This window comes from Culex pipiens, chromosome 2, assembly GCF_016801865.2.
Source record: "Culex pipiens pallens isolate TS chromosome 2, TS_CPP_V2, whole genome shotgun sequence".
Lineage (NCBI taxonomy): Eukaryota > Metazoa > Arthropoda > Insecta > Diptera > Culicidae > Culex > Culex pipiens.
The window spans coordinates 28,276,773-28,304,346 of record NC_068938.1 but is presented as its reverse complement, the minus strand read 5'-3'; the positions used below and the strand labels follow the sequence as shown (position 1 = coordinate 28,304,346).

The 27,574-nt window shown below is 38.1% G+C and overlaps 2 protein-coding genes across 3 annotated transcripts in view; one reads left to right on the top strand and one right to left on the bottom strand.

Annotated features, from left to right (window-relative positions):
* Positions 1 to 10,790, top strand: part of LOC120415518 (fibrillin-1-like) — an 11,413-nt gene extending 623 nt beyond the window's left edge. Inside the window, exons 2-8 of the mRNA XM_039577075.2 lie at positions 57 to 177; positions 245 to 405; positions 469 to 752; positions 5,074 to 5,667; positions 5,727 to 5,852; positions 5,907 to 8,047; positions 10,676 to 10,790. Coding sequence (XP_039433009.1) covers positions 57 to 177; positions 245 to 405; positions 469 to 752; positions 5,074 to 5,667; positions 5,727 to 5,852; positions 5,907 to 8,008 — 3,388 coding nt within the window. The 3' untranslated portion in view covers positions 8,009 to 8,047; positions 10,676 to 10,790. The remainder of the gene's footprint in view (positions 1 to 56; positions 178 to 244; positions 406 to 468; positions 753 to 5,073; positions 5,668 to 5,726; positions 5,853 to 5,906; positions 8,048 to 10,675) is intronic.
* On the bottom strand, positions 10,694 to 27,574 carry LOC120415511 (fibrillin-1-like). 2 transcript variants are annotated; one of them, XM_039577067.2, is made up of 6 exons: positions 27,082 to 27,568; positions 19,102 to 19,637; positions 13,647 to 13,832; positions 11,294 to 13,576; positions 11,101 to 11,237; positions 10,694 to 11,004 (listed from the first exon to the last, which is right to left on the bottom strand). In XM_039577067.2, exons 2-6 carry the CDS (start codon positions 19,194 to 19,196, stop codon positions 10,904 to 10,906), a joined length of 2,802 nt encoding a protein of 933 aa, XP_039433001.1. In that variant the 5' UTR covers positions 19,197 to 19,637; positions 27,082 to 27,568; the 3' UTR covers positions 10,694 to 10,903. The 2 variants fall into 2 exon arrangements, with proteins under 2 accessions (XP_039433001.1, XP_039433000.1); XM_039577066.2 differs by having other exon boundaries at positions 10,694 to 11,237; positions 27,082 to 27,574.

Sequence of the window (27,574 nt, the reverse complement as noted above, 5' to 3'; positions counted from 1 at the left end):
GGTGAAGTTCTGGAAGATGCTTGAAGATTTGCTGATTTATCCCTTTACTATTCTAGAGTGCCAAAGTTAGTTCAGAATAAAACCAAAGGAGTGGAATACACCACGTGTAGTTACTACTGTATGTTCGGAGAGCACAGTATCCCCTTGGCGGTGACCGTTGATAAGCTAACATGTGCTGTGAGTTCAAAATCATGTGAAAATTTCGTGAAATCGTGATAGAGTAATTTCGAGAATCTCCTTGCAGTTGGAGTACGAAACCCGTCAGAAGCAGGTCTGCTGCGAGGGTTATCACCGGTCCGGAAGTGACTGCTTGCCAACCTGCACCCGGAAGTGCGTTTTTGGAGAGTGCACAGCGCCGGAAGTTTGCACCTGCTACGAGGGATACAGCAAAGTGAACGAATATCTGTGAATATCAAAATGCTAACCTCAAAAATCGAAGTATGATACTAACCCGTAACCCTCTTCCAGTTGTGAGCCGGTTTGTGAGTCCGGGTGTGAAAATGGCCGCTGTGTGGCACCGAACACGTGCGTCTGCGAGGAGGGATTTGAGCGCAACGCGAACGGGAAGTGTGCCGAGGTGTGCGATCGGGAGTGTCAGCTGGGGTGGTGCGAGGAGAACGAGTGCCGCTGTCACGAGGGTTATGCGCCGGAAGAGGTCGCGGGAGGTGGTGATATGAGATGTGTGGCGCAGTGTGATGAGCCGTGCCAGAATGGGCAGTGTGTGCAGCCGAATGTGTGCCGGTGTGAGGCAGGTGAGTTCAGTGGGATGGTTAATATGCAAAATGTAATTTATAGGGTTGTCCTATTTAAACTTAGAATTTTCATCAAGGTTTAATAATATGTAGAAACAGCGAAAATAAAAAAAATCGGTATTTCTAGAAAGGCTTTTATGATAGGTTTGAGGTCTTCAACCATGTTTAAAATATTGAGGAGAAAAGGTTTCAAAACCAAATTTTTTTCCTTTTTGACACAATATATGGTATAGATCATGAAGAATGTTTTTGATCAAACTTAATTTTTTTAATGTTTGCCAAATTTAATAAGTTGAATTGGAACAATACGAATACCCGAATATGAGCTTTTTAGTTAAAAACTAAGTATCAAATGGCATTTTTTGAGCATGCTAATATTCTGTGAGGCTGTTGATACAAGCAAGAATCCCGGTTTTCATACAAATCGGACCATCTCCTTCTATTTGGCACCGTCGAGAGCGGGAGGTAGCAAATTTTAGAACGAAAAATCAAAGTAATGTATTTGAAGGGACTGAAAAAATTATTGACAGCTAGAGCAATATTGATATCGAGAAGATCGACTGTATTTTTATCTACTCCTAGAAAATTCTATGTAATCATCCCCAGCTTTAATTATGGTTTGCGTACAAAATTACTCTTTAAATATTTTTTACTCAAGTTATTTAAAGTGTTTAATTATTTGGTATTTGAATTTTTCATAACTCTTTTTGTCACTGATTTCGAAAAATTTAGCTCCATTTTAGGGTGTATTTTTATTTAGGTTTATTTTTTACTGGAAATTTTGTTGTTGTCTAAAAAATTTAAGGATTTTAGGATCTTCGTTTTCCATTAAAAAAAAAATATCAGCAGCTTGTTTAAGTTTAAGCAGGGGGCAAAAAAAAATATTTTTACAATAAACTTCACAATTTCAATGAAAATTCAAGTGCAACCAGCTGAAATCAAATTAAAATACATTCTCCTACGTTTAATAGTAGTTTATGCAACAAGATTTTTTTAGCACGAGTCGTACATTTATCCAACGAGGTTCACCGAGTTGGATAAATACGAAGAGTGCTGAAAAAATCAAGTTTTGCAACGAGTTCCATACAATTTTTTTGCAATTCCAAAAAACACACACTGAGTGAAATTTCATGTCAAATTTTCATGTATTTTGTCAATAAATCGTTTAAATCAAAAAAAATGTTGAAAAGTGTTACTTTTCGAAACAAGTGCTGAAAAGTTCAACTTTTCAGCACCCATGTGAGTGCTGAAATGTAGAACTTTTCAGCATTTATTTTGAAAAGTGTTGCTATTCGATTCTGTTATTTTTGGTACAGAAAAGTAGGCTATTTCGTCGTTCAAGAATGACAGGAAAAGTAAGTAGTTTCACGACGGAATTGCAAAAAATCATTTTTAGCATATTTGGGTTTATTAAAAAATCCTAAGATTTTTTGAAAATTTTCGATGCAAAGTCTTTTTTTTTCGATACAATTTTTGTTTTTGTCACATCTTAGATTTTTTGAAAACTAATGATTGCAAAACAACTGAACTAGTGTAAAATTCATTTTAAAACACTTTTTTCATTTAAATGTGAAGACTATGGCTTGAGTTCAATTTGTTGGGTGGTGACGCGCGGTCAATTATGTGGCATTGTGTGTGAAAAGAAAAGAATTTTATTTCGTGTTTCATCCTGATTGGCTCCTTCCTACATCATCGTTGATCGGGAGGCACGACGTCGTGTGAATTGTTGCATTAAAATAAGTTTAAGTATTACTGTAAATGACTGTAAAAAAGTCCTTCCTATATCATCAATGTCGTCTGGGTAATCGTGATGAAAAATTACATTTATTCAGTATTTAAATACCTGTGCGCGAGTGTTTTGGTGTGCTAATTAGAAAGACCTTCCCATAGCATCGTTGCTCGGAAGGCTCGCCGACGGGTTTGTTATGAAAGTCCTCCCCATAGCATCGTAGCTCGGGAGGCATCGAAAAGCCAATACCTTATCCTACTAACCCAAAAAAAAAATAATCACGTGATGCTTGAAGGAGATGCTGTGGATTCAACGGTCTCAAGCGGTATCAACAAGTATATAGCGAAAAACTATGTGCTTGATGAGTCTGCAACTTCAACTATCGGACTAACATTCCTCCCTTTCGATGAACTGCAGGCTTCTTGGGAGGGCGCCGGTATTGACTAATAAAGTCGGGGTCTTCAGGGGTTAAACAGTGAACGGATGGTTGGCTCCCACTGATCATTTTTTATTCATTGTTTAACTTCAGCTGATCTGTCAATAACGGAGTAGCAGCTCATTGGCAGTCAACCATGCTCATGCTCATGCTCAAATGTGAAGACTATGGCTTGTTATTTATATTTTTATATTTTTTTTTTTATTTTTTTGCCCCCCCCCTTAACCTCGGCCAGGGCCGAGGGACAAAACTTTTTTAAATATTTGCATCGGCCTAAGTGGTGGCCAGAACAAGGATTAAACCTGTTTCAGATTTTGACAGAATCTTCACTTACTATTTTGATAACTTTGATATTTTTTTGTTTAAAATGATGGAGCTTAACACCCAATACAAGATTTATTGCACGTTTGGTTTTACAACATTATTGTCAAGCACATGAATTTTGATACTTTTTATAAGAACTTGACCAGATTTTTACAATTGTGACCTGGTAAACTGGGAAATAGGATTTTTTCAATAAACTTCTCAGGAAATCCCTTTAAAATTTGTTTTATTTTCAGATACTGTTTCTAAATATTATTTGTAATAAAATTCACTGCCTGTTAAAAAAATCAAACAGCTTGATTTTTTTATATGTTTTGCATTTTCTGTTGAAAAAAAAATTGTATCAATGGGTAAAGTTAAATGAATTTATGCTCCACAATCATAAACTTGCCTCAGTAATCACTCAAAATTTTACAATATTTGGAACGCTTGTGCTTGTGTTCTTTGAGCAGTTAATTACTTTTCAAGGACACTTCTAATTTTGTGATATTTATAAAAAAAACCTTTCTTAATCCACAATAAGGTGGTTGATGCCTTTCGCACATTCATATAGTACATATTTAAGGTTGTATTTACAAAATTATTTTTGCCAGAACAGCAATTTTTAATTTCTTTACTTAGGTGCTCATAATTTCTGATAGGGTTATCAGATCTTCAATGTTTCAGGGTCATTTTAATGATCTTTCAACTATCTAACTAACGAAGGGTCACATAATAGACCTGGCCATCATTTTAATCGAACTATCTGAGATCCGGCGTCCAAAAAGTGTACAAAAGGCACTTAAGTGCTCATAACTTTTGATAGAGTTATCAGATCTTCGATGTTTTTGGCTCATTTTAAAGGTCTTTCAACTATCCAACTAATGACGGGTTGCATGATCCATGCTTTTCGAAATATCTGATGTCCAGCCTCCAAAAAGAACTAAATCAACACTTAAGTACTCATAACTTTTGAAATAGTTGTCAGATTTTCAATCATTTGTGCTCAAATACCTTTCAAAAAATCTACAAAAACTACTCTCTTAGGCCAAAATTGATTGTTTAACACAACTTTTGAAGTAGGTACTTTTCGGTGCACAGACTTACAGACATACACATGCACAGACATTTGTTCAGAATTTGATTCTGAGTCGTTAGGTATAGGTGAAGGTGGGTCTACGAGGTCTAAGTCTAAGAAGTTCATTTTTCGAGTGATTTTGAAGCCATTCCTCAGTATGGTGAAGGCAAAAACAGAGTTTTGAAAAATTCAAAGCATTCCTTTAAATCTAATTATTGGAAAATCTGGAAAATCTCACCAAAGATAAAGGTTTATTTTAATTGATTTATGTTGCCCAAAAAATAAGCTAGAGATAAAACATGTTTTGAATTCTTCAGAAATTAGTTTTTTCAGATTATAATTTTCTACAAAATTTTCAAAACATTGGTTTCAAAAAAATAAGAAAATGTACGTTTCGCATGAATTTTGGGAATTCTCTGAAAATTTACAAATTTCACAAGAAACGAGAAATATGTTTTTTTTTCCTGAAATTGTTAGCTATCTTATCTTATCTGGCAACACTGTCTGGACATGTTGAGACTTTATGAATCTTTTGAAAGCTGGATGTTGTAAGTTTGCAAATGACTTTCGGATTCCGATCAATGGAAAAGTATATCACATACCTTTTTGATGATTGGTAAAATTCATAGATCTGGCAACCCTGATACGAATTATTTTAGAATAAATATCATAATAATGTAAAGAACTTTAACCAGCAAGGGTTGAATCAATCATGTTAATTTAATTTTTTTTAAATGAGATTCTCACCAACTTTTTATAATCTGCTTCCCCCTAGGCTACACCCTCTCCCCATCATCCCCCTTCGTCTGCGAACCCGTCTGCGCCGGATCCTGCCACAGCTGCATCGCCCCAAACACGTGCACCTGCGACGACGGCTTCCGGCTGACCACCCAAAACGAGTGCCTCCCCGTCTGCAGCGCCAACTGCACCAACGGCCGCTGCATCGCTCCGGAGGTGTGCGAGTGCAACGCCGGGTTCACCTGGGTCGATGATGAGTGCGTTCCGGTTTGTGACGATTGCGTCAACGGGGAGTGCGTTGCACCGGGGGTTTGCATCTGCGACGAGTTGTACCGCTTGGTTGAGGGGCGCTGCGAACCGTACTGTCCCGAGGGTTGCGTGAATGGGGTTTGTGAGGGTCCGGGGATTTGTCGGTGTAACGAGGGGTATAGAAGGGATGAGGTTAGTGGGGTTTGCGAGGTTTTTTGTAGGAAACCCTGCGAGAATGGGGTTTGCAGTGGGGCGGATCGGTGCCGCTGTAACGAGGGGTACCAGCTGGACGGAAAGGATGGGTTCAAGTGTGTTCCCAAGTGCGGGAAGCCGTGCATCCATGCGAAGTGTGTTGCGCCCGATGTTTGCGAGTGTAATAAAGGTATCACTTTGGGTGGTTGTTTTGGTGAATGAGGGATAACTTGTTGGACTTTGTTGCAGGATATGTAAAGATGGACAACAGTCGCAACATCTGCGAGGCAAAGTGTACCAACGGCTGCTCGAACGGAGTTTGCGTTGGTCCGGAACGCTGCGAGTGCTTGCCAGGGTATTTCGCGACATCTAGTGGTAAATTTGATAAGCTCAACTTGAAGTTTTTAGTAACACAGAGATTCCTTCCAGCGATCAACTCAAAGAAGTCGATCTGTACGCCGTACTGCAAGAGCAAGTGCGTCAACGCGTACTGCATCAAGCCGAACGTCTGTCAGTGCATTACGGGATACCGATTTGCGGAGAATAGCACAAGCGTTTGCGAGCCGATCTGCGATGACAGTTTGGTGGACTGTACTAACGGACGGTGTACCCAGCCGAACGTTTGCGAGTGTGACGAGGGATTCGTGCTGGCGATTCGCGAAGGGAAGATGGTGTGTGATCCGAAGCCTTGCGATAGGCTTTGCGTGAACGGACTCTGCGTTGGGGAGGGAGTTTGTGAGTGTTTGGAAGGGTATCGATCTTCGGCGAAGTATGACTACATCTGCGAGCCGGTTTGCGAGCCGGGATGTAACAACGGAGTGTGCATTGCACCGAACATGTGCGTCTGTAAGGAGGGATTCGTAGCGAAGGAGGATGGATCCTGCGAAGCTGTGTGCAATCCGGCGGTGGTGAACTGTACGAACGGGGTTTGTGTGGGTAGCGATCAGTGTCAGTGCAATAGCGGATATTACCCTCAGATCGGAGTCGAAGGAGTTACGGAATGTGTCCCATTGTGTACGAGTAGTTGCTCCAACGGGCACTGTGTCGCTCCAGGTGTTTGCGAGTGCAACGACGGCTACCGTTTCAACGATCTGGACATCTGCGAAGCTATCTGTGATCCTCCTTGTGAGTTTGGTACTTGCGTTGAACCCGATTACTGCGTGTGTAACGAGGGATTCGTTCCGGAGAACGAGGACTTCTTCGAGCAGAATCCCGTTTGCATTCCTCTCTGTGATCCACTGGTTGTAAACTGTAGCAACGGAGTCTGTGCTGGTAACAACTTCTGCCGCTGTCACGTAGGCTTCTACACAAGCTATTCCAGCGAGGGCATCATGACCTGTCTGCCAGTTCCAGAACCAGTAACAGTGGAGTGCACAACCCCTTACGTAGAACTAGCCCCCTCTTGCGAGTGTGATACCTCCTGTCCGGAAGTAGAATGTCCAACGTTCGAACCTCCAACCTGTAACTTTACCTGTCCAACACCACCACCATGTCCAACCCTAACCTGCCCAACAACTCCAACCCCTCCAACGACCACGAAAACCCCTCCCTGCGAATGCCCCACCCAACCACCCTGTCCACAACAAACCTGCCCTCCACCAATCGTTCCCGAGTGCAACCCAGCGTCATCAGAGGAGCTTCCACTCCAAATCGAATGCGACCGCGACTACGTCAACTGCGCCCACGGAACCTGCCTCGGCAACAACGTCTGCGAGTGTGACGACGGCTACCAAAGGGCGATCGGAGATCGGGGCGTGATCGTGTGCGAACCCGTCTGCGATGTCCCGTGCACCGACGGAACCTGCGTAGCCCCAAACATTTGCGAGTGCTTCGACGGGTACGCCGACGATGGGTACGGGCGTTGTGAGCCCGTTTGTGACGAGCCCTGCGTGAACGCGGTTTGTGTCGCCCCGCACGTTTGTCGCTGCCTGGAGGGTTATGAAGAAGAGTGGGATGGAATGTGCAGGAAGATGTGCGTGCCGGACTGTAAGAACGGCGTTTGTCAGGACGGGGAGTGCGTTTGCGAGGAGGGTCAAGTGCTAACGGTGGATAACGCTTGCGAAGATCCGGTCGAAGTGGAGGAGATCCAGACGGTCGTGGAAAGCAAGCCGCTGGAGAAGATCCAAAGCCGATTCTCCTTCGAGTGTGAGGACGGGTATGAGTTCTCCGAAGAAGACGGTGACTGCATCCCCATCTGCGAAAACTGTGAGAATGGAACGTGTGCCGGTCCCGGTCATTGCGTTTGTCACGAAGGATTCGTCCGGACGTACATCGACGGAGCAGGTTCCTGCACCGCAACTGAACCAACGACGGAAGAGTCGACGCTAGCCGAGCTGCAAGCACCGCAAGCGGTGCTGGTGGAGCGAGATGAATCTCGACAGTCCGGCTTTTGGTCGATGTTCAACGGTACGCACCTGTTGATAGCGATCGTGGCGGCTTCGACAGCGTTAGTCATCATGTTTGCATCCTACTGGGTGTGTACGTACCTGAAAAGGGAGAGTCCGGTTCCCACCGAAACGGTCATCGATTAGGAGGAAGGAGTTTTGTTCACCCGAGTCATTCCACCGAAGGTGAGTTAAGATTTATTGGGTACTAACGCTTCAATGTAACACTAACGCTTACGCCGTTTTGATAATTCTGTCAGAATTTTTTACCAACATGGCAATGAAGCAAAAATAAACCTCATCATTTTGTCTTAAATTACAAAAAATTACAAAAATTACAAAAATTACAAAAATTACAAAAATTACAAAAATTACAAAAATTACAAAAATTACAAAAATTACAAAAATTACAAAAATTACAAAAATTACAAAAATTACAAAAATTACAAAAATTACAAAAATTACAAAAATTACAAAAAAATACAAAAATTACAAAAATTACAAAAATTACAAAAATTACAAAAATTACAAAAATTACAAAAATTACAAAAATTACAAAAATTACAAAAATTACAAAAATTACAAAAATTACAAAAATTACAAAAATTACAAAAATTACAAAAATTACAAAAATTACAAAAATTACAAAAATTACAAAAATTACAAAAATTACAAAAATTACAAAAATTACAAAAATTACAAAAATTACAAAAATTACAAAAATTACAAAAATTACAAAAATTACAAAAATTACAAAAATTACAAAAATTACAAAAATTACAAAAATTACAAAAATTACAAAAATTACAAAAATTACAAAAATTACAACAATTACAACAATTACAAAAATTACAACAATTACAAAAATTACAAAAATTACAAAAATTACAAAAATTACAAAAATTACAAAAATTACAAAAATTACAAAAATTACAAAAATTACAAAAATTACAAAAATTACAAAAATTACAAAAATTACAAAAATTACAAAAATTACAAAAATTACAAAAATTACAAAAATTACAAAAATTACAAAAATTACAAAAATTACAAAAATTACAAAAATTACAAAAATTACAAAAATTACAAAAATTACAAAAATTACAAAAATTACAAAAATTACAAAAATTACAAAAATTACAAAAATTACAAAAATTACAAAAATTACAAAAATTACAAAAATTACAAAAATTACAAAAATTACAAAAATTACAAAAATTACAAAAATTACAAAAATTACAAAAATTACAAAAATTACAAAAATTACAAAAATTACAAAAATTACAAAAATTACAAAAATTACAAAAATTACAAAAATTACAAAAATTACAAAAATTACAAAAATTACAAAAATTACAAAAATTACAAAAATTACAAAAATTACAAAAATTACAAAAATTACAAAAATTACAAAAATTACAAAAATTACAAAAATTACAAAAATTACAAAAATTACAAAAATTACAAAAATTACAAAAATTACAAAAATTACAACAATTACAACAATTACAAAAATTACAACAATTACAAAAATTACAAAAATTACAAAAATTACAAAAATTACAAAAATTACAAAAATTACAAAAATTACAAAAATTACAAAAATTACAAAAATTACAAAAATTACAAAAATTACAAAAATTACAAAAATTACAAAAATTACAAAAATTACAAAAATTATAAAATTACAAAAATTACAAAAATTACAAAAATTACAAAAATTACAAAAATTACAAAAATTACAAAAATTACAAAAATTACAAAAATTACAAAAATTACAAAAATTACAAAAATTACAAAAATTACAAAAATTACAAAAATTACAAAAATTACAAAAATTACAAAAATTACAAAAATTACAAAAATTACAAAAATTACAAAAATTACAAAAATTACAAAAATTACAAAAATTACAAAAATTACAAAAATTACAAAAATTACAAAAATTACAAAAATTACAAAAATTACAAAAATTGCAAAAATTTAAAAAATTAAAAAAATTACAACAATTACAAAAATTACAAAAATTACAAAAATTACAAAAATTACAAAAATTACAAAAATTACAAAAATTACAAAAATTACAAAAATTACAAAAATTACAAAAATTATAAAAATTACAAAAATTACAAAAATTACAAAAATTACAAAAATTACAAAAATTACAAAAATTACAAAAATTACAAAAATTACAAAAATTACAAAAATTACAAAAATTATAAAAATTATAAAAATTACAAAAATTACAAAAATTACAAAAATTACAAAAATTACAAAAATTACAAAAATTACAAAAATTACAAAAATTACAAAAATTACAAAAATTACAAAAATTACAAAAATTACAAAAATTACAAAAATTACAAAAATTACAAAAATTACAAAAATTACAAAAATTACAAAAATTACAAAAATTACAAAAATTACAAAAATTACAAAAATTACAAAAATTACAAAAATTACAAAAATTACAAAAATACAAAAATACAACAATTATAACAAAAACCAAAAAAAATCGAATAGACGTATTTCTTTATCTTCATAATTCAATCTTAAAAAAAAAAGAAACAAAAAAAATATACATATATTTTAAAAAGTATTTTAAAACAATATGAAAAAAATAAAAACAAAATTTAAAAATGATACAAATGATCATTGGAATGTTTATTCTCAGTTTTTTAATGTTTCATTTCTTGAATTTTAAGTTAAAAATATAAAATATTCAGTAAAATATGCAATCTTAACTCATTGTTATTACCTATTATGTAATATTTTGTACAACTTCTAATGAAATATTGGTATGCTTTCTTTCAGTATTCATCCACGCCATAATTCGTTAAAATCTTCTTAGTATTTATTTGATGGTTTCGTCGAAGCTTATAAAAAATAAATAAAAAAATAAAACAGTACGTCTTCGTTACAAATTTGATGTGCGCGCTTGTGTTTACGTTTCGATCCTTAGCCTACTATTTACACTTGATAGATGACTTCCCTTCTTCCTCTCTCTTTCTCTCATCCTCCAAACCAAAAAAAATAGAAAGGTCACACCTGAAACTTTTCCTCTTCCTCTTTGGCCAAACTAGTCACCCCCGCGGCTGCCGCCGGTGGTTGCGGCATAAAGTAGACACAGTTATCTTTGCTCTCTGTGGGGAAAAGAACGACCAGGTTATAATCATTGTAATCGGTGGTGCGGGTCGACCGCCGATCGGCGATGTCCGCCGCCGAGCGGCGCACTTTACCCAGCTTGCCCACGTGGTAGTCCTTGCGCTTGTTCCGGAGGACGATCATGACGACGATGGCGGAGGTGATGAGGACCGCTATCACGACCAGCGGCACCAGGTAGGTGATGTAGGCGCGGTTGTAGGCGAGGGGGTTTCTGGAAGTGGGAAAGATTAGGTTAAAGTGTTTTGGGATTTTGTAGAATCGTCATACCTGTCGACCTTGTAGATGATCTCCGGGATCAGCTGACAGCTGGAAGCGTCCTCGGATTGTTTGTATCCGGTGAAGCATTCGCAGGTGTCCGGTGCGACGCAGATTCCGTTGGCGCAGCCGTCTTCTCCACAGTTGGGGACGCATCGGCTGTCTTCACGTTTGTAACCGTGTGAGCATTCGCACTTTCCCGGTGCTCCGCAGAACCCGTTTTCACAGTCTTGCTCGCAGATCGGCTTGCAGCCGTAACCCTCAAAGTGCTCGTAACCGGCGTTGCACCGACACTCGCCTGGCGCTGAACAGAACCCGTTCTTGCAAACATGCTCACAAATCGGTTCACAGGCGAGCTTCGTTGGATCGATCTGGAATCCTTCGGAACACTTGCAGACACCATCCACGCAGAGCCCGTTCGAGCACTTGGCTTTGCACAGCTTCTGCTTCTGGTCCGCAACGCTCTTCTCGACGGACTCACAAGCGCTGGCGCTTCCTTCCACGAACACAAACCCGGCGTTGCACTTGCACTTGTTCGGCTCGACGCACCGTCCGTTGACGCACTCGTGTTCACAGCTTGGCCTGCAAGCACTGCCGTCGTCGTAGTTCTCATACCCTTCGAAGCATCTGCACTGGTTGTTGCCAGCGCAGATTCCGTTCAGGCAGGGCTTTTCGCAGAACGGATCGCAGTTGTACTCGTCATCCGCTCGCGGACGGAAGCCGACGTTGCACAGGCAGTCTCCTTCTTCACAGTATCCGTTGTTGCACTTTTCTTCGCAGAGATCTTGCTTTAGCTGTGTGTTGAATCGCTTGATTTCCTTTCGATGGAAGCATTCGTATGTACTTCCGTTGTAGAACTCGTAGCCTTGGTCGCACTCGCATCGATTCGGTAGGATACAGGTTCCATGGATACATTGAGGTTCGCACAGCGGTTCACATCGATGATCTTGGTCCTTCGGATTGACGTACCCTACCGGACACTGACAGTAACCCTGCTGACACTCTCCGTTGCACTCCTTCGCGCATTGCTTTACTTTTTGCTGGAGTTCTCGTTCCTGTCGAATCTCTTCCAGGCTTTGACATCGCGTTCGGCTTCCGTCAGCAAAGTCGAACCCTTCATCGCACTGGCACACGTTCGGCTCGATACACCGTCCATTTTGGCATCCACCGTCGTAGTCGTAGTCATCGCCGCCGCCGCAGATCGGCTCGCACACCGAGCTGTTCGCCAGCGACAGCCGGTAATTCTCGTTGCACAGGCAGCTCCCCCCTATGCACTCTCCGTTGACGCACCCGTCCGGACAGGTCTTCTCGCAGAGCCCGATCATGTTCATGATGTAGCCGTGGTTGCAGTTGCACTTGGCACTCCCGTCGCAGAACCCGTTCAGACACTTGGCCCGGCACAGATCAATCGGATCCACGCAGACGTCCTCGTCTTTGACGAATCCCGGATTGCACTCGCAGGTATTCGGCGCCACACACTCTCCATTGTCGCAGTCATCTTCGCAAACCGGCAAGCACTCAAACAACGAGTTGATATCGGTGTAGTTGTACCCGGGCAGGCACGTGCACGAGTTCGGTCCCGTACACTTGGCGTTCTTGCACTCCTCCTCACAAATCGGCACACAATCCCCGTCGATCAGCTCGTAACCACGATCGCACTGGCACACTTCCGGCTTGACGCAATGCCCCAGCGAACACTTCTCGCACAGCGGAATACACTCGTCGGCGATCTTCCCGTAACCCTTGTGGCAGACGCAGTTCCCCGGTGCAATACAGTCCCCATTTCCACATCCGTTCGCGCATACCGGCTTGCACAGATGGTACGAGGTCGAGTTCTCGTTCGAGAACCCTGCGTAGCACTCGCACTGATCCGGTCCCGAACACTCCCCGTTCTCACAAACCTCCCCACAAACCGGTACACAACCCCCGTCACCCCTCTCGTAACCCTCCGCACATGGCTCCGGAGTCGTCGTCGGTGGAGCTTCCGGCTCACAACCCCCAACATCGTTCACCACAAAGCCCTCGTCACAAGTACAGACGTTCGGCGCCGTGCACCGCCCATTGCCGCAAGTCTGCTCACAGATCGGCTCGCAAACCCTCTCCTCCTCCGTCCCTCCCAGCCGGTACCCCTCCCGGCACTGGCAGACGTTCGGCTCGACGCAGTACCCCTCCCGGCAGTTGCCACACTCCGCCAGACAGCTTCCGTTGTCGGCGTGGTAGTAACCGGTCGAACACTGGCAGTACCCCGGCCGAATGCAGAACCCGTTGTCGCAGCCTTCGCAGTGGGGAATGCACCTGTTTTTTAGACGTAGACCTTGATTAATACCAGAAAAACAAACTCTTTAAAAAAGATTTGAAAACTTACCGAAAGTCGGACAGCCGCTCGTAGCCCTCGTTACAGGTGCAAAAGTTGGGACCGGTGCATTTGGAGTTTTCGCACGGGGTGGTGCACACCGGGACGCAGCGGTTCTTGTGGCGGACGTAGCCCTGGCAGCATTTGCCCTTGGCCACCGCGATGTTTTTGCCGTTCTTCTTCACGTAGACGAGTTTGCTGGAAGAGAGAGGACGCATTTTCGTTTTGAAATATTTCTGTAGAATTCAATACCTATTTAATTTTATTTTACAATTTTGAATTTTAATTCCAAAAAAATAAAAAGTTTCCAGAAATTTAAAAAAAGTTATTCAATTTGTCACTTTAAAACATTATATTTTTTATGGTTCGTTTTGAGTGAACTTTTTTTTTCGGTTAGGACACGACTCTTTTGAAAGTATTTCAGATTGTAATTTCTCGAAAACTATTATATAAATTGAACTAATTCTCAAAAAATGTTCTCCGAAACGAATCAAAATTTCGATCCAATTTATTTAAGTCAGTGATAAATTCAAGAAAAAACATAAAAAATCATAAAAGGAAAATTAATGTTTTATTTTTGATTTTTAAAAACCAGTTCTAGGCAACACATTTTTTTAAAAATAATTATTGTTGAAATTTTTATAAAAAAACATGCACACTTGATTAGTACCAATTTTAAATACATTGTACAACGTTTATTTTAGTATTCAAATCAAACAGGGGACTTTTAAACGATTGCAAAATTTCTACAGATTGGAAAAGACAGAAAACTTAAGAAAACTTTTTCATAAATTCATTGATATTCATAACTGTAATTGTGAATAATGCATGAGCCCGCTCAAACTTGAGCCGAGGGGCAAAAATATAAAAAAATGTTCAAGCCTTATTGCAACAAAAAATTAGCTGAGTCGAGGTACAAAAAAACTGCTGACGTAAGGATTAAATTTTTACATCTTCATTTTTTGCCTTCCTCACCTTATTGAGGAAAGGCTATAAAATCACTCGAAAAAAGAAATTCTTAATTTGACCTTCTAGACCCACCTTCATGTATGTATGTATGTATGCATGTATTTAAACCCCCTCTTGGCAGGACTAGGCCATGACCATAGTATATTTCAACTGAGACGGTTCGGTTAGTAACCACCATATATCTCAAGAACCTTTGAAGCGAAATACCTTTCAATGGCTAACGATTTCTGCTGAAATTGTACACACATAGATCGGTAATGCAGATGACTCGGGCCAGGCAATCCACGACTCCACGAGTATATGAGATCGCCCTGGGCTGTTTTGAGACGTTGTTAGTAGTTATATAATGGTTTGATATATTTATATTAAACCTTATGACATTATTTCGCCACTACGGATCAATTCAGTTCTAAAGCATTAACTCCATGGTGGCTGACTGGTTAGCGTCCCAGACCACACCCAAAATTCAGAGTCGAGATAATCGTTCTCTCAAAATTTATTGAGGGCTCAGTGCCAAAATCGATAGAATAATGGTACCAACTCACACCATCATAACAAATGAGTTCATTCGTTAGTTGAATCAATAAATCTCCAACAAGTGTCATACATCGACTTCTGACTTATCCTTGGTCACCAAGCTGTGGTGGCCGAGGCAGCTAAGTCATTGGATTGGTTTATCAAAGGTCTCTGGTTCGATTCCCGTTGTCGACACTTTTGGTTTTTTGTTTGACGGATGAACTTTTTTTGCAAATGAACCTCGAGAGAATAGTTCTATCGCCCATCTCGAGCTGTGTTCTCTGCGTCCGTGAATGGTACCACTATTCTCTCGACTCGAGACCATCATTCTATCGGACTAGCGCTGCCAGTTTTGGGTGCATCAATCCAAAAGTGTGAGTTCGAATCCCACCTGATTCTTAAAGGTTTTTTGTTCATATTCAATGTTCAATTCCTGATTCCAAATTTCAAGGGAACCGACCGGGATTTGATCCCTGAACCTTCTGCTTTCGAGGCAGAAGCCGCAACCGTTAAGCCACGGAGCCGGTTCTTGACCTCCTAGACCCATCTTCATGTATACATATCGACTCAGAATCAAATTCTGAGCAAATGTCTGTGTGTGTGGTGGGATGTTGCTCAAAAAAATTTGCACTGGATTATCTCGCCACTGGCTGAACCGATTTGGACCGTTTTGGTCTCATTCAATCCGTCTTGGGGTCCCATAAGTCGCTATTGAAAATTATAAAATTTAGTTAATTACTTCAAAAGTTATGCTAAAAAAACAATTTTATCAAAAGTCCGGAAGATTGTAAAAAGGGTGGTTTTTGTAAGAAACCCTGTCATATTATACATTTTTAGAAAGGTATTGAAAAGACCTTTCCAACAAGTTCAAAAGATTGAAGATCTGTCGACCCTATCAAAAGTTATAAGCACTTAAGTGTTATTTATGAACTTTTTAGAAGCCGGATCTCATATATTTCGGTCAAAACGTTGTCCGGATCTATCATGCGACTTGTCGTTGGATAGGTTATCGAAAGACCTTTCCAATGAGTTCAATAGATTGCAGATCGCACTTAAGCGATATTTATGCTCTTTTTAAAAGCCGGATCTCAGTTATTTTGATGAAAACGTTATCCGGATCTATCATGCGACCTGTCGTTGGATAGGTGATCAAAAGACCTTTGCAACGAGGTCAAAAGACTGAAGATCTGACAACCCTATCAAAAGTTATAAGCACATTAGTGCCCTGAATGATAAAGATCTGACTACCCAATCTGATGGTATGAATAATAAATCAAGTTGATAGAACACTGAAAGGTCCGCCCTTTTGTATCTATGTTGGATAGCATTACCCTTTAAATGTGGGGAAGGCACCAACCACCTAAAGGTGGATTAAGTAACGTTTTTTTTCTAAAAATAATTTTCTTTCTTAAAAAACTGAAATTTTTTTACGGCGTTTTATGCTTTTATTTTGAAAAAATTGCCACCACCTTTTCAATCAATTTTTGATCTTTAAAAAAGCATTGGGATGAAGAACTTTTGCAATTTTAGAAAATATTAGGGTTGAAAGTTTAACTTGTTTTATGTGACTTTGCCAATGTTTTAAAAATGTCATGCAATTTTTATAGGTCAACTTTGGCTGTGTTTTTCATAAACATTTCCTATATTTTAAGTAAAAAGAAGTATGCAGTATTTTTTGTAGTGTCCCAGTCTATGCCTCTACGAATTTTTAAACAATTTAAATGATAATGGTGCCATTTTATAGCAAAAAATGTGAAAAACTAGCCAAAAATTAAAAAAGTAACTGTAACAACATGAAAAAATAGATAAGTAAAATGTAATTATATGAAGCGGTAGAATAGGCCAAATACTACTAAAAACAAACATTAATTAAACAAGATAATTGCAAATTAAAATACTAAAAATGAAACAAGAAGAACCTAAAACAAGAGAAGTAAAGTTTTTCGTAGAACAAAAGTTGCTCAAAATGACCTCCTGAATACGGGAAAAATAAAAATTTTCGAAAAAAATTGGGCAGTAGAGGGTTTGTAGTTGCTGATAAATTGTTGTAACTAATTTTCAAAAGACAAAATGCTGAGAATAAGACTCCTGCGCAATTTCCATGAACTCGGCGGATTTTAAGTCATTTTAATTTTTATATTTTTTATTTGAACATTCAATATTACTCTCTTTTTAAATGTCAGTCTTGATTTTGAAACTAAAAAAAGTCGAAAAGATCATAAAATTTCACGAATGATTCATTTTTTAACATTTAAAATCTAACCATTAATTTCTGAGATGTCGGCAATTGAAAATTGAGTGCTATTTGGGTTGCACTTAGAAAACTTATATTTTTTTAAGTGGCTGTATCTCAGAAACAAAAAGTTGAAATTTTTTATATTTCTTAGACGATTTTATAGGAAATGGACACTTAGCACACAACATTTAAAAATCTGTTTTTTTTTTTAAAATAAAACATTATGTGGCGGTATTTCAAAAACGAACCACTTTATTAAAATTTCTACAAAAAACTTTTCAATTGCAAAATCAATATTTCTTAAAATAATCATAATTCGGCGGAATAATTGTTGTCCATACTTTTCATTCGCTTAATAGATGCCTTTTTTGGTACCCAAAAAATTTCGAAAATCTTAAATTTACGGATTTAGGAACTTCTACTCTTAGCGATTAAAAAAAAAAAATATTTTTCAACAATGCAACCATTTTGCCTTCCTCACCTGAGGTAAGGCTATAATTCTGTTCGGAAAATGAACATCTTTCAGAAATGTCATAGACCCTACTTCATGTATACCTATCGACTAAGAATCGAAAAATGAACAAATGTCTGTGTGTATGTGTGTGACCAAAATTCCTACTCAGTTTTCTCAGCACTGGCTGAACCGATTCAGGTCAAACCGGTCGCATCAGACTCGGTTTAGGGTCAAATGCGTCGCTATTGAAGTGTTTGAAGTCTCGATAAGTAGTTCAAATGTTATGTATAAAAATGTGTTTTTACATATATCCGGATCTCACTTAAATGTATGTAAAAGGATGTAATAAAAATGACTTTTTGGCGGGCATTCAGGGGCTGGTTCCCCCCTTTTTGGTCATTGAGAAGCCTCCTGGAAAGTCTAATAATAAATACAAACTGCTCCCCAAATGTCAAAAATTTTAAATTCGTGGCGCTAATTTTTTTATCGATGATATATCACAAAATTTCTCTTAAGTTGTTAAGCATTGGAATTCTGTTGAATAGTTTTAAAGATAGGGACCATCCATAAACCACGTGGACACTTTTTTGGGAATCTGAAACCCCCCCCCCTCGGGGACAATTGTCCATACAAAAAAAAACTTTTTTGTATGGATCGTGCTTAAAACTGGCAGCGCTAGTCCGAGAGAATGATGGTCTCGAGTCGAGAGAATAGTGGTACCATTCACGGACGCAGAGAACACAGCTCGAGATGGGCGATAGAACTATTCTCTCGAGGTTCATTTGCAAAAAAAGTTCATCCATCAAACAAAAAACCAAAAGTGTCGACAACGGGAATCAAACCAGAGACCTTTGACAAACCAATCCAATGACTTAGCTGCCTCGACCACCACAGCTTGGTGACCAAGGAGAAGTCAGAAGTCGATGTATGACACTTGTTGGAGATTTATTGATTCAACTAACGAATGAACTCATTTGTTATGATGGTGTGAGTTGGTACCATTATTCTATCGATTTTGGCACTGAGCCCTCAATAAATTTTGAGAGAACGATTATCTCGACTCTGAATTTTGGGTGTGGACAATCGCCTTAACCAAATTGATCGGGGTATCACTTTTAAAGATACAGATTTTTTAGTACTTTTTTATGAATAGACTTTGTACAGTTTGTACAGAGAACCCAATGTTTTACAGTTACTTATTTAGACATAATTAATAATTGCATAATGTTTCATGAAATCAATTATACATAAAAAAAAAGCTATTTATGAAAATCTAGAACCAAAATATTTACATAGTCGTCGTGGAGCACACTGTTTCCGCTGCTTCCACCGCATCCCAGACGAGCACGGAGCACAGTCCCACGGCGATGATCTTCAAGTAGAGCATAGTTGCTTCGATCTTTCACAGGACAACACTTTTGCTCACTTCACACTTTCTTTGCAGTAAAACTAACTCTTCAAGAACACTTAGTTATACGCGTCCGCCACGGTCGTCACTTGAGTTCTTACTGATCGAAGACTTCGATTCCCGCGTCAGGTTACGCGCGCCCGGTCTTGGATCCGGCAATCAAGCGTTACCAAGCCTCTTCCGTTCCTGGCGGTGGTGGTTGATTGATATTCTGGATGCGATCAAGCACTCTGCTGAGGAGCTTCGTCCGTCCGTTAGCGGCCACCCATACGAAGTGTGACTCCTTCACCGCGGGTGTGTTGATTATGTTGTATGTACAGAACTTTTTCCCTCGACTTTCAGAGGCCGAGTTATCAATATGCACAACTCATGCGTTACACGTCACTCTCTCTCTGGACTCTGGTGTGGGGTCGCCGTAATCTGAAAATAACAATACAAAAAATTGAAGTCATAACCATTATTAAAAATAGTGTACGGAGTATATATGGGAAACGGGTTGACCGTGTGCGTGTTAACCCGTCGGAATCGAACGGAACGGAACCGGCGTATATTTAATCGGTGTTGAAACAATGGGTTTTAGGTTAGGGATGCTTATGCTTTGTTCGGCTTAATTCAAAGTTCTTTGTCATGTTGGTCATGTTCAACATAATACGCTGCACATTTTTTGTGAAAGAAACTTAAATTTTTATGTTTAAATTGCAGAGTTCCCAAATGAACCGGTTAGGCTAGGTTCACCAATTAAATTGGTTCGGCTTAAGCCGCCTTTTGTGGTTCAATCCTGGTTCAGTGAACCATGAACCATGGCTTAAGCCAGGCTAACCCGGCTAATGAAAACAATGACTATGCATAAGTGTTACGGTGCAACAATGCTACCGTGTAACAAATATAATGATGTAACAATGTTAATGATGTAACATTATTACACCGTAACATTGTTACACCGTAACATTGTTACAACGACATATTTGTTACACCGGAACATTTATTAAACCGTAACATTCGTTACACCGTAATATTGTTACACCACAACATTCGTTGCAACACTACACAACCGGTGTATCAATGTTACGGTGTAACACTGTTACGGTGTAACACTGTTACGGTGTAACACTGTTACGGTGTAACACTGTTACAGTGTAACACTGTTATGGTGTATTACTGTTACGGTGTAACACTGTTACGATGTAACAGTGTTACGCAGTAGTAGATTTAGGGTTGAACAGTATCATGGTGTAACAGAGCTCGCCGTTTAGCCTAACATCCTTTGGTCAGGTTCAAGCCTGGTTCAAGCCAATGGTTCATTTTGGCTAGCCTCGCCTGGTTTGAACCAAATGAACCATGGCTCACGGCGCTCGTTGAGCCTGAGCCGACGATGCTTGCCGACGTGTGGAGTGAACCTGAACCAGAAAAATGAACCTAGCCTAGCCGATGGCTTAGGCTAGTGGGAACACTGTTAAATTGTGTCATTATCGCCATCCTGTTGTAATTCTTAAACTGACCACCCCTACCAATTAATGCTATGCATCCTCGGAAGGAAATCGCATTCTAATTTCTTCATACAATAATTCGTTTTCGGCTGGTGAAGTAGATGACGCCAGCCCGAAAAAGGCGCGAAAGACGGCGAGGCGGCGAGTCTTCTTCGCTCGCTGCGCTTCACCTTAACTCATTCCAGTCACGTGGCCGTGGTTTGACTACAGTCGATTCTAGGGTAACGCATAGCACGACTGTTTATTTGTCTGAAAAGTGCGGCAGAAGAAATCACCGTGATGGAGTTGCTTCAACCGACAGGATGTGTGATAAGGGGTGAAGATCTGCGCAGAGAACCTCATGCGCGTTTCCGACGGCGGGAAAAAAGTCAGTCAGTTGGAATTTTGTGATCGTGGGTCGATTCCGTTCGGTAAACGTCACCGTCATCCTCGTGTTTGTTGCAGTGTTTAATTACGTTTCACATCAGCTGTGTGATATTGAGTTGTGGTTTGCGCGTTAACCAGACTGTGAGTGCAAGTTGATTACAAATAGGCAGAAATATTTTTTTTTATCAAAGGGCCTTTTTGCAAGCCGTGCTACCGTGCTTCTGCAGGGGCAGTTGAGTCACGAGTCCTTGGTCACGGAAGTTAAAAATAAATATGATTTGAATATATATGAAATGTTTGAATTAATTTTTTATAAGTCAGTAAAAAATACCAAATTGATTAATTACCCGTCCATTTTCAACAGTGACTCGATTATCAACAGTCCAGACTCGATTATCCGAAGCCTTGATTATTCAAAGGTTTGTAAGAGACTTCGAATAATCGAATCACGAACAAAAAAAAAATTTCAGCTTTTTTTCATTTTCTTATTTTTAACATCAAAACCGAGTTCTGCGACCCAAATTTAGTCAAATTTGAATAGATAACTATTCTATTGAATTAAAACAATGATTTTTTTTCAATACTTCATTCCCGCCATTTTGGCCACCATCTTGCATTTAAAAATTCTAAATCACTTAAGAATAGTTTAGGAAATCATATCTAAGCACGACATCAAAAACAGGACAGTGAAATACATTTTTTTTCGTTATTCGAATTTTCAGAAGAAATATTCCTGATTTTTGTAATTTGACTTTTTATCACAAACCGTTAAATTCCCAAAATATGTATTTATTAATTTTTCAAATCTTTTGACATATTTAAAAAAAAACTAAAAAAGGCAAAGTTTAGGACGGTGAAAAATCTGGTACCGAAGTTATGTTTTTTTTTTGAAAAAATGTGATTATTGGTAAAGCCGAATATATTGTCAAACAGATTTTCTAAAAGGGTAATTCTCTACCAACTCACACGAAATCGGGAAAAGTTGCCCGGACCCCTCTTCAATTTGCGTGAAACTTTGTCCTATGGGGTAACTTTTGTCCCTGATATCTCGTGACGGAGGAACGGTACGACCCCTTCCATTTATGAACATGCAAAAAAAGAGGTGTTTTCAATAATTTGCAGCCTGAAACGGTGATGAGATAGAAATTTGGTGTCAAAGGGACTTTTATGTAAAATTAGACGCCCGATTTAATGGCGTACTCAGAATTCCGAAAAAAACGTATTTTTCATCGAAAAAATCACTAAAAAAGTTTTAAAAATTGTCACATTTTCCGTTACTTCACTGTTAAAATTTTTGGAACATGTGATTTTATGGGAAATTTAATGTACTTTTCGAATCTAGATCTAGAAGGGTCATTTTTTCATTTAGAACAAAATTTTTGATTTTCAAATTTCGTGTTTTTTCTAACTTTGCAGGGTTATTTTTTAGAGTGTAACAATGTTCTTCAAAGTTATAGAGCAGACAATGACAAAAATTTTAATATATAGACATAAGGGGTTTGCTTATAAACATCACGAGTTATCGTGATTTTACGAAAAAAAGTTTTGAAAAAGTAACTTTTTGTGATTCTCCTTGTTTCGTCGTCCGCGTCTGTCGCGGGTGACCATGAACGGCCATGATCAACGATGACCAACTTATTTAAAACTTTTTTTTTCGTAAAATCGCAATAAATCGTGATGTTTATTATTAAACTCCTTATGTCTATATATTAAAATTTATGTAATTGTCTGCTCTACAACTTTGTACAACATTGTTACACTCTAAAAAACAACCCTGCAAAGTTAGAAAAGACTTGAAATTTTAAAATCAAAAATTTTGTTCTAAATGAAAAAATGACCCTTCTGGATCAATGTAGAATTGAAAAGTACATTAAATTTCCCATAAAATGACATGTTCCAAAAATTTTTACAGTCAAGTTACGGAAAATGGGAGAATTTTTAAAACTTTTTTAGTGGTTTTTTCGATGAAAAATACGTTTTTTTTTCGGAATTCTGAGTACGCCATTAAATCGGGCGTTTTATTTTACATAAAAGTCCCTTTGACACCAAATTTCTATCTCATCACCGTTTCAGGCTGCGAATTATTGAAAAACATCTCTTTTTTCGCATGTTCAAAAATGGAAGGGGTCGTACCGCTCCTCCGTCACGAGATATCAAAAAACGGACCTCGGATTCGTGATCAGGGACAAAAGTTACCCCTTAGGACAAACTTTCACGCAAATCAAAGAGGGGTCTGGGCAACTGCTGTGTGAGTTGGCGGAGAAATACCCAAAATCATAATTAGATGCATAATCTCAACGCGTTTTTTTGATAAAGCCGGTGCGGTTTAAAGTTATAATTATGTTAAGAAATCATAAAGTTCAGTAATTCGCAATTTTAAAATACTTTCTAGAAGAAAAAAACCTTTGCAAAAAATATTTTTGAAGACCCGAGCAAGTTTCTGCAAATATCAAACTTGGCTATTGTTGATCGAGCCACCTAATAAGTTCTTATTTAACAACTCGCTATATCTCAGAAACAATTCGTTCGATTTTCAATGTGTAAAATGGAATCTTTGTAATTGTCACAGTTTCCAAAAAAAAAATATTAACTCATGTTTCATTTTTTATTCAATTCAATTTTTATTTTTGGAACTAGCATGTAACAATTTTGTTTCTTTTGTGCTTGTGCTTTGAGATTTGGATTTTCCTTACAACTATGAACGTTTCGGATACTGATTTGGTAGCATAGAAATTGTTTGCTTCAAATCTAGGAGAAGGGTGGCAAAAAACCTAGCGAAATCCATATTTTTTTGACCTCATTTTTTATGAGAAAGTGAATCACAATTTTTTTTCCATGTCCCTATTTTTTTAATAGTCCTTATCAATTCCAACCTTGCCGAAGACACCATGTTGATCACAAAATTCATTGAAAAGTTACAGATTTTCGAATATTCATGTGCTGTTTTCGTAAGAACAGCTGCCAAAATTGTATGGAGACTTGTATGGGTGAACTAATGACACAAAATGGCTTTTTTGGTGATAGGGAAGGCCCTCACAAAGTTTGAGCCAAATAAAAAAATACTAATAAAATCCAATTACGGTTTGGTATATAAAAAAGTTGGGAACAAAGTTTCATTCAAATAAACAAAAATAAAAAAAAGATTTGTGAAAACGTACAGAATTACAGTACTGTTGAATGGGAATTTGAACGGTGAGCGTCGCGGTCCTCGCGCAGGATTTTCGTTGCCGTTTCCGTCTTTGTTGTCCCCCCGATTGTGTGTGTATTTCGATCCGGGCGGTTTCGGGATGTTTGACAGTTGCGTTGGAGAATTTGAACGGTGCGCGTCGCGGTCCTCGCGCAGGATTTTCGTTGCCGTTTTCGTCTTTGTTGTCCCCCCGATTGTGTGTGTATTTCGATCCGGGCGGTTTCGGGATGTTTGACAGTTGCGTTGGAGAATTTGAACGGTGTGCGTCGCGGTCCTCGCGCAGGATTTTTGTTGCCGTTTCCGTCTTTGTTGTCCCCCCGATTGTGTGTGTATTTCGATCCGGGCGGTTTCGGGATGTTTGACAGTTGCGTTGGAGAATTTGAACGGTGCGCGTCGCGGTCCTCGCGCAGGATTTTCGTTGCCGTTTCCGTCTTTGTTGTCCCCCCGATTGTGTGTGTATTTCGATCCGGGCGGTTTCGGGATGTTTGACAGTTGCGTTGGAGAATTTGAACGGTGTGCGTCGCGGTCCTCGCGCAGGATTTTCGTTGCCGTTTCCGTCTTTGTTGTCCCCCCGATTGTGCGTGTATTTCAATCCGGGCGGTTTCGCGTTTTCGCATTTTAGTTGGTTTTATCTTTCCACAGCCGACTGTCTAAGATTAAATCATTTATGCTAAACTCAACACCAAATAACCGGGAATAGTCTCATCCGCATACTCCGACTGTTTGCCTTGAGAATGCATAATACATCACACCATTAAACAACATTTATTGATTATTGGGTCGCATCATCATCCTCTATGTTGAATCCTGGCCATTACCTTACCCACTAACAAAATCCCAAGTAGAAGTAGTTTTCCGGCACACGCGGGGGTGTGGATATCGTATAGAACCCACCCTTGGTAGCAGCCTGTGCTAACTAACATTCCCGTCCCATTCCCTCGAGATCTACAAACTGACATGGCGGGCGCCGTTGGTGGCCAACGACTGTTTCCTATTCGCACCGGCTCTAGTTTTGATGATCGTGATGTTTTATCTTTTCAGCGCATTTATGCATGCTGTTGATAAGGGAAACATCATTTGATCGTTGAAGCGTGTGACCGGTTGTGCTGATGGGATATTATGGTCCTGTTCAGCAACGGAGAAGGACAACCATGGGTGGTCTCTCATGCTCATGCTCATGCTCAGAATTACAGTACTGTTGAATGTTGAAGATTGCATTTAATTGAGCAAATAAGGAAGAATACTCGTATTTACTACTTGATATTCTAACTGCAAATTATTGAAAATATGTCTGTTTGTATAGATTAAGAAATACATATATGCAAAAGTTTCTGATACCAAAAGTTTAAAATATTTGGAGCATTTCCTGTTGGAACTGTTATCACTGAGCAGTTCTCTCAGATTTCGGTCATTCGATTTTTTTTTGTATTTTTTAATCCGGCTGAAACTTTTTTGGTGCCTTCGGTATGCCCAAAGAAGCCATTTTGCATCATTAGTTTGTCCATATAATTTTCCATACAAATTTGGCAGCAAAATAATGTATAAAAAATCAAAAATCTGTATCTTTTGAAGGAATGTTTTGATCGATTTGGTGTCTTCGGGAAAGTTGTAGGTACGGATTCAGACTACACTGGAAAAATGATACACGGAAAAAATTGGTGATTTTTTATTTAACTTTTTGTCACTAAAACTTGATTTGCAAAAAAAAAAACGCTTTTTTTTATTTTTTTTTATTTTTTGATATGTTTTAGAGGACTTCAAATGCCAACATTTCAGAAATTTCCAGGTTGTGCAAAAAATCTTTGACCGAGTTATGAATTTTAGAATCAACACTGATTTTTTCAAAAAATCGGAAATTGGTCGCAAAAAAATTTTAACTTCATTTTTTGATGTAAAATCAAATTTGCAACCAAAAAGTACTCTAGTAAAATTTTGATAAACTGCACCGTTTTTAAGTTAAATCCATTTTTAGGTGACTTTTTTGAAATCTTTCGCAGTTTTTCATTTTTTTTAATTAGTGCACATGTTTGCCCACTTTTGAAGAAAAATATTTTAGAGTAGCTGAGAAAATTCTCCATATTTTGCTTTTTTGAATTTTGTTGATACGACCCTTAGTTGCTGAGATATTGCCATGCAAAGGTTTTAAAAACAGGAAAATTGTTGTTTTCTAAGTCTCACCCAAACAACACACCATTTTCTAATGTCGATATCTCAGAAACTAATGGTCCGGTTTTCAATGATAAAATTTGAAACATTCGTGAAATTTTCCGATCTTTTCGAAAAAAATATTTTCAAAATTTTTAAACCAAGACAAACATTTTAAAAGGGCGTAATATTGAATGTTTGACCCTTTTGAAATGTTAGTCTTGGGTTAAAAATCTTGAAGTTATTTTTTTCGAAAAGATCGGCACTTAAAATTTAAGAAAAAAGATCGATTTTGTAGAGAATTGCTCACTACAATTTATTTAAAAACAACAACATGCTGTACTTCTGATTCCGGGTTGATGAAGCCATTATTTTGTTATTAAAAATCACTGATTTTTTCTGTTACATTCCATTAAATATATGCAAACAAAAGATTGTTATTATTTTTGAAATTATCATTTCTAACATAATCATATTGAAAAATTGTTTTTGATTTTCTTCAATCTTAATTTCTAGATGTACCAAACTAGCTGAGTTCAAACTAAGAACCGTCGACAACTGGCATCCTTATCACCAAACAAATACATAAATCTTCACAGCACGATTCGTTTTGCCGTTCAACACTTTAGAACAAAAACGTCCTAAATTTGTTCACCCATGTCGACCGCACTGAACTTACCGTTTCAAGCCCGGTACACTATTTTCACCAGATTAAACTCGAGCGCACTATAATCACATCAAATCCGCCGCAACTACTTCCAGCACTAGAACGGTACTGAGCTCACACAGTACACCCCAGAACCGCATAACCACACAAAATTTTCACACACTTGAAAAAAACAACCGAATTAACCTTATTTCGAAACCGCAAGCCGCACTTGTACTAAGGGCCAAAAATAAACAATTTACACAAACTTCTCCAAAAAGTAATAAAGAAAAAACGCAATCCAGACGCACATGCTGTGAAACAAGAGAAATAAAAGAACACTTTTCCCCGGGTTTTCTTTCCGTTTGGAAAGTGCAACACACCACAGAGAGATGCACTCCAGAAATGTAGAGCGAAAGAGTACTTGTGTGGTGTAATCTATGGCAGCCCCTCGTTCGTACTAACTAATTATGTGCTGAAAGAGTGACTGCTCTGTCTGGGGATTGATGGTTTTGTTTTTTGTTCT

Coding starts and splice junctions, on each gene's coding strand:
- LOC120415511 (XM_039577066.2), bottom strand. CDS start 19,196: ATGCTCTACTTGAAGATCATCGCCGTGGGACTGTGCTCCGTGCTCGTC. Junction 13,833..19,101: donor GTGTGCTCCACGACGACTAT/GTAAATATTTTG, acceptor TCTCTCTTCCAG/CAAACTCGTCTACGTGAAGA. Junction 13,577..13,646: donor GAGCGGCTGTCCGACTTTCG/GTAAGTTTTCAA, acceptor TCTAAAAAACAG/GTGCATTCCCCACTGCGAAG.